The following is a 15,680-nucleotide window of genomic DNA, read 5'->3' as shown; positions in this document are numbered from 1 at the left end:
CCGATGCTGTAAAGAGCAATATTGCATAGGAACCTGGAATGTTAGGTCCATGAATCAAAGTAAATTGGAAGTGGTCAAACACGAGATGGTAAGAGTGAACATCGACATTCTAGGAATCAGTGAACTAAAATGGACTGGAATGGCTGAATTTAACTCAGATGACCATTTTATCACTACTGTGGGCAAGAATCCCTTAGAAAAAATGGAATAGCCCTCATAGTCAAATGCAGTACTTGGGTCCGAAATGCAGTACTTGAGTCTGAAATGCAGTACTTGGGTGCAATCTCAAAAACGACAGAATGGTCTCTGTTTGTTTCCGAGGCAAACCATTCAATATCACAGTAATCCAAGTCTATGCCCCAACCAGTAATGCTGAAGAAGCTGAAATTGAATGGTTCTATGAAGACCTACAAGATCTTCTAGAACTAACACCCAAAAAAGATGTCCTTTTCATCACAGGGGGCTGGAATGCAAACGTAGGAAGTCAAGAAATACATGGAGTAACAGACAAGTTAGGCCTTGGAGTACAGAATGAAGCAGGGCAAAGGCTAACAGAGTTTTGTTAAGAAAATGCACTAGTCATAGCAAACACTGTCTTCTAACAACACAAAAGAAGACTCCACACATGGACACCACTAGATGGTCAACACTGAAATTGGATTGATTATATTTTTTGCAGCCACAGATGGAGAAGCTCTATACAGTCAGCAAAACAAGACCAGGAGCTGAGTGTGACTCAGATCATGAACTCCTTATTGCCAAATTCAGACTTAAATAGAAGAAACTAGGGAAAACCACTAGACCATTCAGGTATGACCGAAATCAAATCCCTTATGATTATACAGTGAAAGTGACAAATAGATCAAGGGATTACATCTGATAGACAGAGTGCCTGAAGAACTATAGATGGAGGTTCATGACATTGTACAGGAGGCAGGGATCAAGACCATCCCCAAGGAAAAGAAATACAAAAAGACAAAATGGTTGTCTGGAGGCTTTACAAATAGCTGAGAAAAGAAGAGAAGTGAAAGGCAAATGAGAAAAGGAAAGATATACCCATTTCAATGCAGAGTTCCAAAAAATAGCAAGGAAAGATAAGAAAGCCTTCCTCAGTGATCAATGCCAAGAAATAGAGGAAAATAATAGAATGGGGAAGACAACAGATCTCTTCAAGAAAATTAGAGATACCAAGGGAACATTTCATGCAAAGATGGGCTTGATAAAGGACAGAAATGGTATGGACCTAACAAAAGCAGAAGATATTAAGAAGAGGTGGCAAGAATACACAGAAGAACTGCACAAAAAAGATCTTCATGACACAGATAACCACAATGGTGTGATCACTCACCTAGAGCCAGACATCCTGGAATGTGAAGTCAAGTGGGCCTTAGGAAGCATCACTACGAACAAAGCTAGTGGAGGTGATGGAATTCCAGTTGAGCTATTTCAAATCCTAAAAGATGATGCTGTAAAAGTGCTGCACTCAATATGACAGCAAATTTGGAAAACTCAGCGGTGGCCACAGGACTGGAAAGGTCAGTTTTAATTCCAGTCCCAAAGAAAGGCAATGCCAAAGAATGTTTAAACTACTGCACAATTGCACTCATCTCACATGCTAGTAAAGTAATGCTCAAAATTCTCCAAGCCAGGCTTCAATAGTACATGAACCATGACCTTCCAGATGTTCAAGCTGGATTTAGAAAAGGCAGAGGAACAAGAGATCAAATTGCCAACATCTGGTGGGTCATAGAAAAAACAAGAGAGTTCCACAAAAACATCTATTTCTGCTTTATTGACTATGCCAAAGCCTTTGACTGTGTGGATCACAACAAACTGTGGAAAATTCTTCAAGAGATGGGAATACCAAACCACCTGACCTGCCTCCTGAGAAATCTGTATGCAAGTCAAGAACAGAACTGTATATGGAACAACAGACTGGTTCCAAATCGGGAAAAGAGTATGTCAAGGCTCTTTACTGTCACCCTGCTTATTTAGCTTGTATGCAGAGTACATCATGAGAAACGCTGGGCTGGAGGAAGCACAAGCTGGAATCAAGATTGCCAGGAGAAATATCAATAACCTCAGATATGCAGATGATACCACCCTTATGGCAGAAAGTGAAGAACTCAAGAGCTTCTTGATGAAAGTGAAAGAGGAGAGTGAAAAAGTTGGCTTAAAGCTCATCATTCAGAAAACGAAGATCATGGCATCTGGTCCCATCACTTCATGGCAAATAGATGGAGAAACAATGGAAACAGTGACAGACGTTATTTTGGGGGGCTCCAAAATCACTGCAGATGGTGACTGCAGCCATGGAATTAAAAGACGCTTGCTCCTTCAAAGAAAACCTATGACAAACCTAGATAGCATATTAAAAAGCAAAGACATTACTCTGCCAACAAAGGTCCATCTAGTCAAAGCTATGGTTTTTTCAGTAGTCATGCATGGATGTGAGAGTTGGAGTATAAAGATAGCTGAGCCCCAAAGAATTGATGCTTTTGAACTATGGTGTTGGAGAAGACTCTTGAGAGTCCCTTGGACTGCAAGGAAATCCAACCAGTCCATCCTAAAGAAAATCAGTCTTGAATATTCATTGGAAGGACTGATGCTGCAGCTAAAACTCCAAAACTTTGGCCACCTGATGTGAAGAACTGACTCACTGGAAAAGACCCTGATGCTGGGAATGATTGAAGGCGGGAGGAGAAGGGGATCACAGAGCATGAAATGGTTGGATGGCATCACCGACTCAACGGACATGAGTTTGAGTAAACTCCAGTATTTGGTGATGGACAGGGAGGCCTGGCGTACAGCAGTCCATGGGGTCACAAAGAGTCGGACAGGACTGAGCGACTGAACTGAACTGAACTAAACTGAATTAAGATACTGGTGACCTGCTCCAAAAGATCCCATGCACGCACTGCTGCACTCAGTGCCCTGACCCTGCAGCAGACCACACCTCCAACCCACGCCTCCGCCGGAGACTCCTGTGCACTCACAGGCAAGTCTGGGTCAGTCTCCTGTTGGGTTAGTGCTCCTTTCTCCTGGGTCCTGGTGCGCACAAGGTTTGGTTTGTGCCCTCCAAGAGTCTGTGTCCCCAGTCTTGCGTATGTTCTGGCATACATTTGAATCACCTTACTGTACAGCAGAAATTAACACAACACTGAATCAACAGTACTTCAATAAACTTTTTAAAAGTACCAAGCTTGATTATCCAGTTACTCAGGGCAGGGGCCCCAGAGTGAAGGACAGAAGCCTTGGTTTTGCCAGCAGGGGGAGTGGGTGACCGCTTGGCTGGTGCCTGGAGGTGCTGGTGGTTTTTACTCAAAGTCCTTCACCGCCACTAAAAAAGATTCAGAGGCTCTGGGTCAAGGAAATGCCCGCAATGAGGTTGAAACGTGCACAGAACTGGGATCCGTAAGCATAACAGGGTCAGAGTCAGGGCACCTGGTTATCTGCCAGTGCTCTCAAGTTCTGATCCCCGCTGTGTGTTCTATGTTAAGAGGCTCACGTGAGGGCAGAAACATTCCTGCTGCCTCCCCAGTCCTCTGCCCCAGAAGGCCAAGCTCACCGAGAAGCGTGGCCAGAAGGAGGTTCAGGGCTTCTCTGTGCTGCTCAGTGCCATTTAAAAATGGGTACTGATGGATGCAAAAGTTGAAAAACATCTACACATGTAGGAAAACTGAGACTTTACGTGATGAAACTATGATCCATCCGTGAGGATGAACTTCTAGCCCCAGAAATGGGATCGTCTGAACCTCTGTATTCCACGTGCTCTGGTAGGAACTCCTGGGCTTACGTCTTCATTCTGTCATCCCCCAGCTGAGTGACCTTGACAAGCTTCCTCCTCTGGAAAGTGAGCACCTGTGCCAGAGAATGACTGGGAAGGTAAAAGGCAGAAAGCAGGGACACACAGAGCCGCGTGCTTGCGGGGGCGCGAGGGAGCAAGTGTGCGGTGACACGGCACCCACCCCGGGGATGGTGGGATGGGGACGTTTTGGCTCTAGGAGTCAGACCCCAAAAGGCTCTGCAAAGTCAAAATACTAGAGAAGCAAGGGAGATCTGGATCTAGTTATCTTTTCTGCTTCAAGATGGTAAAAATTCCTAAATGTTCCAGCGACATGTCTTCGTTTACAGGATAAGTCCGAAGACGCAAGAGAGAAAATCAGGATGGATGTTTGCCTTACTCACTCTTAGAATCATCTCATTTCCCCAAAAGAGCAGGGAAAGCAAATCATATTATTAACTTCATTTATATTAGTGATCTCTATTACAAATTCTCAGAGCCACACCGGAATATAAAAGCTACACACAGAACAAGTAAACAGGTCAGAGCCGCTAAGACGCTGAAACATAATGCACTGCCCGTGGCTCGGGCGCTTCTGGCTGAAACTGCACCGTCACGTTTCTGAGTCACCTCCTCACAGCGAGATCCGGTGTCAGTCCAGCAGACTCCTGGGCCTTTTGCTCACTCAGACTACCGCCAGAAAGGCCTGCAGTGCTTCCTGTAAAGTCATTCACACAATCCCGAGTCAGCACAGCTGATGTACTTTATTCCACCTCCAGGCCCCCATGAGAGCTGCCCTCGGGGCACCGCAGTAGCAGGCTCTGGGCTTGGGGAGAGGAGGTGGCACCCAGCGGCCCATGGGCTGGACCCAACCCCACCCGGAGAGGGACCGGAGGCTGGCACTCACGTCCCGGTACAGCATGCAAAGAAATGCCAGCAAGGCTGTGCTACCAGCTCTGACAACCTCCAGTCTCCAGAACGACCCCGAGGAGACGCACACGGATGGACGAGGTGAGCTTCACCCGCGCAGAGAAAGCTCCTGCAACGTCCTTCTCATCCTTCTCGCTTGCTCACAACAGGATAGCCCCCACCGCCCCTTCCTGCCCTCCAACCCCACTGCCTCCCAAAGAATCCTGCTGAACAGGGCAAAGGCCACCCGCAGCGTCCCCACCAGAAGTCACCACCAGATGGCGTCACAGAGCAACTGGCAAAGCCCACGTTCAGGTCCCAAACACCAGGCACCAGACCCCTGGGACAGCTGCCAACCCAGCCCTGCCCTGCTCCGGTTCAGTTCCTGATGACGGCTCACCTCCTCCAGGGCCTCCATGACACACAGAAGATGCAGTTTAAATGCAGTGGTATCACGGCCCCCTCTCTCTTTCCAGCTTTATCCTGTACATTTCTCATAAACCCCCACATCCAGCCAGAAGGGTCTCAGCACCATCCCAGACCTGACCTCTGCTGCCTGTCCAATTCCTACGTGTACTTAAGCCCAACTCAGTCCTGTCTCTTGAAGTAGTTGCTCCCTGACCATCCCATTTGGGAGATAAAAGGGAAAAAAAAAAACCCTCCCTGTCATCCAGATCGTGTAGGGCGTATGCCGTGTCGTGTGTGCACATCACTCATCTGTTTATTTAAAAAAAAAGCATCAGATGCTGTTTACCAGGAGATATTCTAGATCAGACGATTCAGCCCCTGGGGAAGACAGGTCTGGGAGGAAAGGAAATGAAAGTATCACTACGTTCTGAGTGTTGATGCCAAGCAGGCCATCACCTCCACACGTCAGTTCATCCTCACCCGTCAGGGAGGCCACCGTCGCTATGATGACTCCACAATAAGAAAGCTGGGTCTCCAGGAGTTGGACAGCTGGGTAAAGATGATCACATGTGTTCTTTGCCCTCTAGGGTCCCTGTCTGCCCCCCACACTGCTCATCCCTGCCCTGCCTTGTCCTCGGGTGCTGAGCTCTGAGATCCGCATCACTCACGCCCCCTGCCCTCTGGCATCCTGCTGGGTCGGGTCATGGAAAAGCGGCGCACCTGCCCCCCCACCCTCGTCCTGACTCAGCAGGCTCTGGCGGGCTGCAGCCCTCAGCCACAGCTCCTGGAAACCAGCCTTCCCACGGGGACCCAGCAAGACGACTGCCTGCTGTCACCCCTGCAGGCCAGGAGTGGTGGGTAAGCGGTAGACAGGCTCCACAGGAAGCTGGCTGCACCATCGCAGCCCTAGTCACACTTCTGGGCAGTCTTTACATGAAACTCTTAGTGTGAAGACTGCTTCCTGCCAGGTCCACAGAGGGGAAGGCAAACATGCATCTGTCTCACTATAGAGCCTGTCTTTCTCACCTGGGTAACTGCTCTGCTCAACATCTGGGCAAAGCACCTCACTCTCATGGGAAGGATCAGAAAAGACTTCCCTGAGCGGGTCGCCTGATGACTAGTCAGTGGTCAAGGTGGACTGGAAACCACCAGGCAAAAAGAGAGCAAGGCAAGGTGATCCAGGACAGACTCACCAGGCATGAGGACCACGTCTGACCACCCGCGGCAGTCGGGCACAGGGCTCAGGGGAGAATAAAGGCGCGATGATGCCGACTTACTTCTCCATCCACGTAGGAAAAACGGGAGAGAGAATTAGCTAAATTCAGAGCAGGAAAACCAAGCAGGAGAGCCCTACCTTCAACAAGGCCACATTGCAGAAGATAAGCCCCGCTGCTGTTTAGCATAAGATGCCCCCTAACGCCCAGCCAGACCCTGGTCTCATCTCCCAGCATCACTGAGCTGCCCCGAGCCTGCCGCACCATCGGGCATCCTGGCTTCTGTGTCTGCCCTCCTCATCAGAGACGCTGCCCTCTGCTTCCCACCTGCTCGACTCCCCTCTCAGGACGCCTCAGGCGTCTGCTTCTCTGCACACACGGCTGGATCTGCACAACGTTCCCTTGTGCCGGTGCATAGTCCACAGCAGCACTTCGCTAACTCGGACCCACCCTGCTTACTTATGCGCATCTGTCCACCGATGGGGCCAGGAGGCCCAGGAAGCAGGAGGGCGGCAGCTTGCAGAAAGGTGCTGGGGCTCCAATCCCTGGCACTGTTCCAGCCCCTGGGTGAACTCAGGCAAGTTATGACCCTCTCTGGGGCTCTATTTCATCATCCAGAAAATGGGGATAACACCAGCCTCCACCTCAGAGGCTTGTTAAGTGAGTCACGTAGAACAATGCCTGGGCCACAAAGAAGCCGTCAGTAATGTCAGTTGTTAACATATGTCTGTGTATCCTTTATTTCCTGTGTAGAAAAGTTTTCGTTGAATGGATGAATTTTCCCACTATTTCATTTTGCTCCATGTAGACACCAAATTCTGCTTAGCCTTTGCTTTATATAAGCATGAAAGGAAGACTCTCTAAATATGTGTTTACCTTACAGGTGGTTAAATGGGACCTTTTCTGTAAAGGAATTCAGCTTCTTGCCACTGTTTCTGGCCTGGGAGCAAACTCCACATACATTTGCTACACAGTCACCCCAATGAATGAACAGCAGGGCTGTTTTCACAACTCACAGGGACATATCATCACATCAACTCTTGCCGGCTCCCCTCGGGTGACCAGAGTCACAATGACCATGGGCCCCCACGACACAGAAGTGACCCACAGGAAAACTTGTCTCAACGCTGAAGCAATGCAAGGTTAGTGAAGTCATGAAATACTCTCTACAAGTTTTTAAAAATGTCAGCTTCTAAGCCCCAAAGTCTTAACTGTTACAAGCCTGGCAACACATCCCTTGGTGAGAGCCCCAACAGAGACAGAAAATCAGAGCACATGTAATAGTGTGCTCAGGAGGTGAGGAGGGGAAACCGGCTTCCAGGTGCGCCCCACACTTCCCAGGTAACTGTCCAGGTGACTTCCCAGCTAACTGTCCAGGTGACTTCCCAGCCAACTGTCCAGTCTGGCTGACAGAGACCGAGGGTACTCCCTAGAAAAGGAGAGCATGGTCCCGTGGGAGCAAAAGAAAGCCCATCCCAGAGGACGCAGCACCCCAGCATCGCCCCAACAGGAGCTGCAGAGGAGGGGTCAGCCCTCCGCCCAGGCCTCCCAACTCCAATGCCGCTTTGTGGAGGCCCCTGGTCCCTGGCCCAGCTCTCACCACGGCCAGGCCTCGGCGGGGGAACCCTGTGGCCCCATCCGGCCTGTGGACCCCGCACTCAGGGTCAGGATTCCCGTTTTCAGTCTCCCCTCCCGCCAGCGACCAGGACTTCCTGGGAAACCACACTCCACACTGACACAGCGGAGCTCAGTGCCACTGGCCGGGACGATCAGAGACTCACTGAGCACTTCAGGTCGACCTGACCATTTCTGAGGACTGAGATGGACCGCTCCAGGCGACACCGCACCTAACACTCCCGGCACGCCCGCCCCCACTCACCGGTCTGCGGGCAGCGGCGCTCTGCACGCTCTGGTAGAACTCGGGCGGGACGCGCGCGCCCCTGCGGAGCCGCCGCCGCCTCACTGCGCCGTCCTGCTCGCTCTGCACCGGGACCTCCGCGGCGGGCTTCACGTCCTCCAGCCGGGCGGCCGCGGCGGCGCGTCTGCGGAGGTGTCGGGGGCTGGATCGGAATCCCTGGGCAGGAGACACAAGCGGACACATGCAGGTTGGTGCCGGTCAGCTGCGCTGTTCCCTGCGGCTCGCGGTGCAGGCGGCGCCAAAGCCACCAGCCCCGCGGGGGCCCGCTGCCCACCCACAGGAAGCCCGACGCGGGGCAAGACCCAGGTTCCCGGTCCAGAGTTATTCTACACTGAGAAAAGCTTTTAATAAACAACAGAGTCCTTCCGTATAAAGCGCAGGGAACCATACTCAATATCCTGTGATAAACCGTCATGGAAGAGAATATGAAAAAGAATAGATGTGTGTACAACTGAGTCACTTTGCTGTACAGCAGAAATTAATACATTATAATTGACTACACTTCAATACATTTTTTTAAAAAAAGAGAACTGTTTTTAACCCAGAAATGCCAGTTTTAAAAAAAAAGAGTAGGCAGACACACTGCTTTACTTCTGTGTACACAGTCAAAGTGTGAAGAAGGGGGCTCCGTGATGATGGGGAAGGTTGGGACCCAGTAGAACCTCGGAGAAAGGGCCCTCTGCCTCCCTTCAGGAAGGAAGGCCAGGAATGCAAGGCATCACAAGCAACACCTTAAAGTGAAGACCTAAAACTAACTGGACGAAGGACGGTGTAGTGTGGGTTTGGAGGTCAGATGGGCCGGGGTCCAAACGCTGCTCATTATAGCTACACGTTTATTAAATATTAATGACTTAACTTTTCTAGTCTAACAAATGGATAACATTCTCAAAGGTTTTTATTTTACCCTTTATTTTACTACACGCATAGAATTTTATTATTTTTTCTAATTAACTTTTATTGAAGTGTATAGTTGCTTTATCAGAGAAGGCAATGGCACCCCACTCCAGCACTCTTGCCTGGAAAATCCCATGGATAGAGGAGCCTGGTGGGCCATAGTCCATGGGGTCGCTAAGAGTCCGACACGACTGAGCGACTTCACTTTCACTTTTCACTTTCATGCATTGGAGAAGGAAATGGCAACCCACTCCAGTGTTCTTGCCTGGAGAATCCCAGGGACAGGGGAGCCTCGTGGGCTGCCGTCTATGGGGTCACACAGAGTCAGACACGACTGAAGAGACTTAGCAGCAGCAGCAGCATAGTTGCTTTATAATGTTATTTTCTGCCGTACAGCAAAGTGAATCAGCCCTGTGTATACATATATCCTCTCTTTTTAAATTTCTTTCCCATTTAGGTCACCACAGAACACTGAGTAGAGTTCCCTGTGCTATATACTCTGTTCCCATTACTTATCTATTTTACACACAGTATCAATAGCCTATACGTATCCATCTCAATCTCCCAATTACCCCCACCCTCCTTTCCTCCCTTGGTATCCATACATTTTTTCTCTACTCTGTGTCTGTTTCTGCTTTCTCTCACAGGGTTTTTTAGAAGGTAACAGATGTTAAAGGGCTTCCCTGATGGCTCAGCTGGTAAAGAATCTGCCTACAATGCGGGAGCCCTGGGTTCGATCCTTGGGTCGGGAAGATCCCCTGGAGAAGGGAAAGGCTCCCCACTCCAGTATTCTGGCCTGGAGAATTCCATGGACTGTATAGTCAATGGGGTTGCAAAGAGTTGGACGCGATTGTGCGACTTTCACTTCAATTTCAATGGATGTTAAAATTCTAAGCACAGCATCTGGCAAACGGCAGGCGCTGAACAAAAGGTTAATTTCCCTTCTCTTTTAAGTAAGGTAAGTATAAGGACAACTCGCTGGACAAGGAAACAAGCTCTGTTGTGCATCTGGGAATGTGCATCTGGTTTTGGAAAACACCACAGAATTCCATAAAATGATGCCTATCCACGGCCGGTGCTTTGCGGCAGAGCAGAAGCCAGCCACAGAGTTCATGAGCAGACTGGGATGGGTGACGGGGGGCAGCAGAGGGCACGTGGGGCCAGCAGATCCCACACGAGGATAAATGGATGAAGCTGAGCTCAGTGGGGTGAGCGGCACGTGCAGAGCAGATAGGATCTATGCTCCAGGCATGGGAGCAAGAGGGAAGAACAGAGGGGTAAGGGATGACTTAGCAGCAGCAGCAGCTCTGTCCATGGGATTTGCCAGGCAAGAGTACTGGAGCGGGTTGCTATTGCCTTCTCCACTAATGTTATTACCAATAGACTTTCTTGGTGGCTCAGATGGTAAAGCGTCTGCCTACAATGTGGGAAACCCAAGTTCAATCCCTGGGTCGAGAAGATCTCCTGGAGAAGGGAATGGCAACCAACTCCAATATTCTTGCCTGGAAAACTCCATGGACAGAGGAGCCTGGTAGGCTACAGTCCATGGGGTTGCAAAGAGTCGGACACAACTAAGCAACTTCACTTTCTTTTCTATTATTACCAATAGAAGGCCTCAAAGGCCTTACAAATTCTAGAAATAAAACCACAAAAAACTCGCTTAAAGTGATCAAAAAAAAATTAGTAGTCATTCTGGAGAATAATAACCCAGTAAATCCACACCCCTGTATCTACTCTAGAGGAACTTTGCCAAGTATGCCCAAGAAGATGGTCAAGCATTGCTTACATAAAAATTAGAAACTGTTTAAATCAGTCTTTTCTAAGATTCTTCAATTTTCATTCCACCTTCACATTTGTGAAGCTCTGAGCACCATCACATAAGCCTCTGTGATTTCTCTCATATCCAAATACACGTGCACTATTTTAAAATAACTCTTTACAAGCATGACAGGGCAGGACACAGACAACAGCCAGCCTATCTGGGCTCATGACGGCCTCTGTCACTTCCTAGCTGTCTCATCTTGAAGAGTTGCTTAGCCACATCCTCATCTGTAAAATGGAGCTTAAAAACACTACTTAATTCACAGATTTGTTAAGAAGAATAAATAAATGTAAAGTACTTACTGCCTGGTACACCGTAAAACATAAGGGTCACCTATGATCATTCAGTATATTGCTTGTGTAAATAAAAGATATTCTTAAAGACTAAGGCGTGTTATTAATCCAATACAAAAAGGAAAAGGATCACACTGCAGGTATTCCTCGCTGCCAGACACGGAGGCACCAACCTCCCTGCTCATCAGGAGAGCTCTTCACTCCAGAGCATCCCAGGCGCTCACTGTCCTGAGTCAGAACCATCTGCGCTGGAACCCCAGCTCTCCCACTTCTAGATGTACGATCTCGGAGCTCAGAGATCACTACTTCTCAGAGCCTCAGATTCTTCTTCTGCCGAATGCATACAATACTCGCCTCTCACGGGGTCAGACAGTGTTTAAAGGAGACGGTCCACATGAGCCTCCTGGAACAGTACACATATCAGTGTACGCAGTCGATGCGTTACCCCCTTTATTACTACAGTCCCACTTCCTGGATCCTGAGGTACCAATTCACCTGCCAGAAGCTCAGAACTACGACCACAGACACTGCAAACCGAACGGACTCATCACTGAGCGGGCAGCTTCTTCGTTTCCCTAAAGCAATGCAGAGCATTGGGGTTTACTGCACGGGCTCGTTCTAAACACTATCAAAAAATATGCCGTGACTTTTAAAAACAATTTATTTATTTATTTAGGGCAGAGCTGGGTCTTGGGTGCTTTGCGGTCTTTCTCCAGTTGCAGGGAGTGGGGGCTTCTCACTGCTCTGGCTTCTCCTGCTGTGAGCACAGACTCCAGGTGCCCAGCCGTCAGCAGCTGCAGCGCGCAGGTTCAGTAGTTTCAGGGCATGGATGAAGCTGCTCCACACAACGTGGAATCTTCCAGGGCAGAGATCGAACCCATGTCCCCTGCGTTGGCAGGCAGACTCTTATCCACTGTGCCAACAGGAAGTTCCTAAGTCATGACTTTTAACAAAAAGAAATTTTCTTTTGAAACAGCAGGTGGTGCTATAAGCTCTCATAGGTGTTAACAGGCTTTGATGCCATCAGTATAAAGTCCACTTCTCCCTCCAGTCATTTGATCTTGCCCATGTGCCCTTCAAGGACTGATGCTGAAGCTGAAACTCCAATACTTTGGCCACCTGATGCGAAGAGCTGACTCATTTGAAAAGACCCTACTGCTGGGAAAGATTGAAGGCGGGAGGATAAGAGGACAACAGAAGATGAGATGGTTGGATGGCATCACCGACTCAGTGGACATGGGTTTGAGTAACCTCTGGGAGTTGGTGATGGACAGGGAGGCCTGGAGTGCTGCAGGGCACAGGGTCGCAAAGAGTCGGACACGACTGAGCAACTGAACTGAACTGAACATGCCCTTCAACCAGTAGGTGACAGGCACTTGGCAGTCTCTCGGTAATGGACTTCTGTCATTTTTAGGGCACGCTATTATTAAATTTTTAAAATTCTTTATTGAAGCATAGTTGATTTAAAATGTGTCTGTTTCCGGTGCACAGCACAATGATTCCATAATTGTATTATATATGGTGGTTTAGCTGCTAAGTCCGGAAAAGGCAATGCCAACCCACTCAAGTACTCTTGCCTGGAAAATCCCATGGATGGAGGAACCTGGTAGGCTGCAGTCCATGGGTTGAGAAGAGTCGGACATGACTGAGCAACTTCACTTTCACTTTTCACTTTCATGCACTGGAGAAGGAAATGGCAACCCACTGTTCCTGCCTGGAAAATCCCAGGGACGGGGGAGCCTGGTGGGCTGCCATGTATGGGTTCGCACAGAGTTGGACGTGACTGAAGCGACTTAGCAGCAGCAGCAGCTAAATTATGTCCGACTCTTGTGACCCCATGGACAGTAGCCTGCCAGGATCCTCTGTCCATAGGATTCTCCAGGCAAGAACACTGGAGTGGGTTGCCATTTCCTTCTCCAACTTTTTTTTATTTTATATACATACACACATATATATAAGGCTCCCCAGGTGGTACTAGTGGTAAAGATAAAGAACCAGACTGCTAATGTAGGAGACATAAGAGACACAAGTTTGATCCCTGGGTCGGGAAAATCCCCTGAAGAAGGGCATTGCAACCCACTCCAGTGTTCTTGGCTGGAGAATTCCATGGACAGAGGAGGCTGGCGGGCTACATTATGGGATCACAAAGAGTCAGACACAACTGAAGAGACTTAGCATGCACATGCCCACATATATTCTTTTTCAGATTCCTTTCCCATATAGGTTATCACAAAGAATTTGAGTATAGTTCCCTGCACTATACAATAGGTCCTTGTAGATCACCCATTTTATTTATAGTAGTGTGTATATGTTAATCCCAAACTACTAATTTATCCCTCCCCTCCTTTTCCCTTTGGCAACAATAAGTTCATTTTCTATGTCTGTGAGTCTAGTTCTGTTTTGTAAATAAATTCATTTGTACCATTTTTTTTAGATTCCACAAATAAGTTATATCATACGATATTTGTCTTTCTGACTTCAGTTCAGTTCAGTCGCTCAGTCGTGTCCGACTCTTTGTGACCCCATGAATCGCAGCATGCCAGGCCTCCCTGTCCATCACCAACTCCCGGAGTTCACCCAGACTCATGTCCATCGAGTCAGTGATGCCATCCAGCCATCTTATCCTCTGTCGTTCCCTTCTCCTCCTGCCCCTAATCCCTCCCAGCATCAGAGTCTTTTCCAATGAGTCAACTCTTCGCATGAGGTGGCCAAAGTACTGGAGTTTCAGCTTTAGCATCAGTCCTTTCAAAGAAATCCCAGGGCTGATCTCCTTCAGAATGGACTGGTTGGATCTCCTTGCAGCCCAAGGGACTCTTAAGAGTCTTCTCCAACACCACAGTTCAAAAGCATCAATTCTTCGGTGCTCAGCCTTCTTCACAGTCCAACTCTCACATCCATACATGACCACAAGAAAAACCATAGCCTTGACTAGACAGACCTTTGTTGGCAAAGTAATTTCTTTGCTTTTGAATATGCTTTCTAGGTTGGTCATAACTTTTCTTCCAAGGAGTAAATGTCTTTTAATTTCATGGCTACAGTCACCATCTGCAGTGATTTTGGAGCCCCCAAAAAATAAAGTCTGACACTGTTTCTACTGTTTCCCCATCTATTTCCCATGAAGTGATGGGACCGGATCCCATGATCTTCGTTTTCTGAATGTTGAGCTTTAAGCCAACTTTTTCACTCTCCTCTTTCACTTTCATCAAGAGGCTCTTTAGTTCCTCTTCACTTTCTGCCATAAGGGTGGTGTCATCTGCATATCTGAGGTGATTGCTATTTCTCCGGGCAATCTTGATTCCAGCTTGTGCTTCTTCCAGCCCAGCGTTTCTCATGTATGATAATCTCTAGGTCCACCCATGTGGCTGCAAATGGCATTATTTCATTCTTTCTTATGGCTGAGTAATATTCCATTGTGTGTATGTACACACATTTTTGATCCACTCCTCTGTCAATAGACATTTAGGCTGCTTCCATGTCTACAGGCCACCCCATGTTGTCAGCACCCTTTGAGTCAGCACCCTCTCAGACTTGCAGTCCTGATACGCAGCTAAGCCCAGGAGCTCCACAGACCACCCAGCATCTCCTCTCTTAATAACCCGGCACAGTGCCTGGGGGAGCTCGAGGCTGAGAGTCAGCCCACCAAAGTCCCACTGTTTGGACACTGAGTACTGAATGGAGGGAGGGAGAGACTGAAAATAGCAGAAGGAATTCACTCATCCAGTGGCCACACCAACCACCTTCTGAAGCTCCTAATTCTGTCTGTTCTAATCTTTCAGTCTTAATTGTGAGTTTTACCATATATTTGTATTAAATTCTCTTTCAGTAGGAGATGACACTGCACTCCCTTATTCTTGCCTGGAAAATTCCAAGGACAGAGGAGCCAGACGGGCTACAGTCCACAGGGTCACAAAGAGTCAGACACAAATGAACACGGCACATCCATATATACTCTTTCAGTTTAAGTCAGACTCGGATCCCACTGCCTGTAAACAAAACCCCTGATGCATGCACGTGGCTAGCTATTTCCCTCAGGTGCTAAACACTCAGACTGAACCAGGCTGTTTGTGTAGACTGATAAAAAAAAGGAGAAAGCAACAATTTACTAAGCACCATTTAGATGCTAAGCCTAGTATACCCACTGAGACAAGCAAACTGAGGCTTATCAGGATTAAGAAATCTCCCTATGGCCAAAACCTCTGCCACCAAAAGAAATCATAGATATTTGAATACTGAATTATAGGGGCTGCAGATATCTAGAAATACCATTTATATTCATTCACTGTTACTTCAAAATCATAGTAGTTGGTAAACATGCCACTAGATCTTGTCATTTAATGCATTAATCAGTTCAGTTTAGTCACCAGTCGTGTCCAACTCTTTGCGACCCCATGGACTGCATTAATAAAGAAGTACATTTATTGCTCTGTCAAAAATGTTT

General features: G+C 48.1%; 1 protein-coding gene across 16 annotated transcripts in view; it reads right to left on the bottom strand.

The window, feature by feature from the left end:
• DST (dystonin) overlaps positions 1-15,680 on the bottom strand; it is a 518,621-nt gene that overhangs the window by 454,304 nt on the left and 48,637 nt on the right. For all 16 annotated transcript variants that reach the window (XM_070777732.1, XM_070777740.1, XM_070777736.1 and 13 more), the window contains exon 3: positions 8,195-8,389. In XM_070777732.1, coding sequence (XP_070633833.1) covers positions 8,195-8,389 — 195 coding nt within the window. The remainder of the gene's footprint in view (positions 1-8,194; positions 8,390-15,680) is intronic.

The sequence above is a fragment of the Bos indicus genome, chromosome 23 (genome assembly GCF_029378745.1).
Source record: "Bos indicus isolate NIAB-ARS_2022 breed Sahiwal x Tharparkar chromosome 23, NIAB-ARS_B.indTharparkar_mat_pri_1.0, whole genome shotgun sequence".
Lineage (NCBI taxonomy): Eukaryota > Metazoa > Chordata > Mammalia > Artiodactyla > Bovidae > Bos > Bos indicus.
This window is presented reverse-complemented; position numbering and strand designations above follow the sequence as displayed.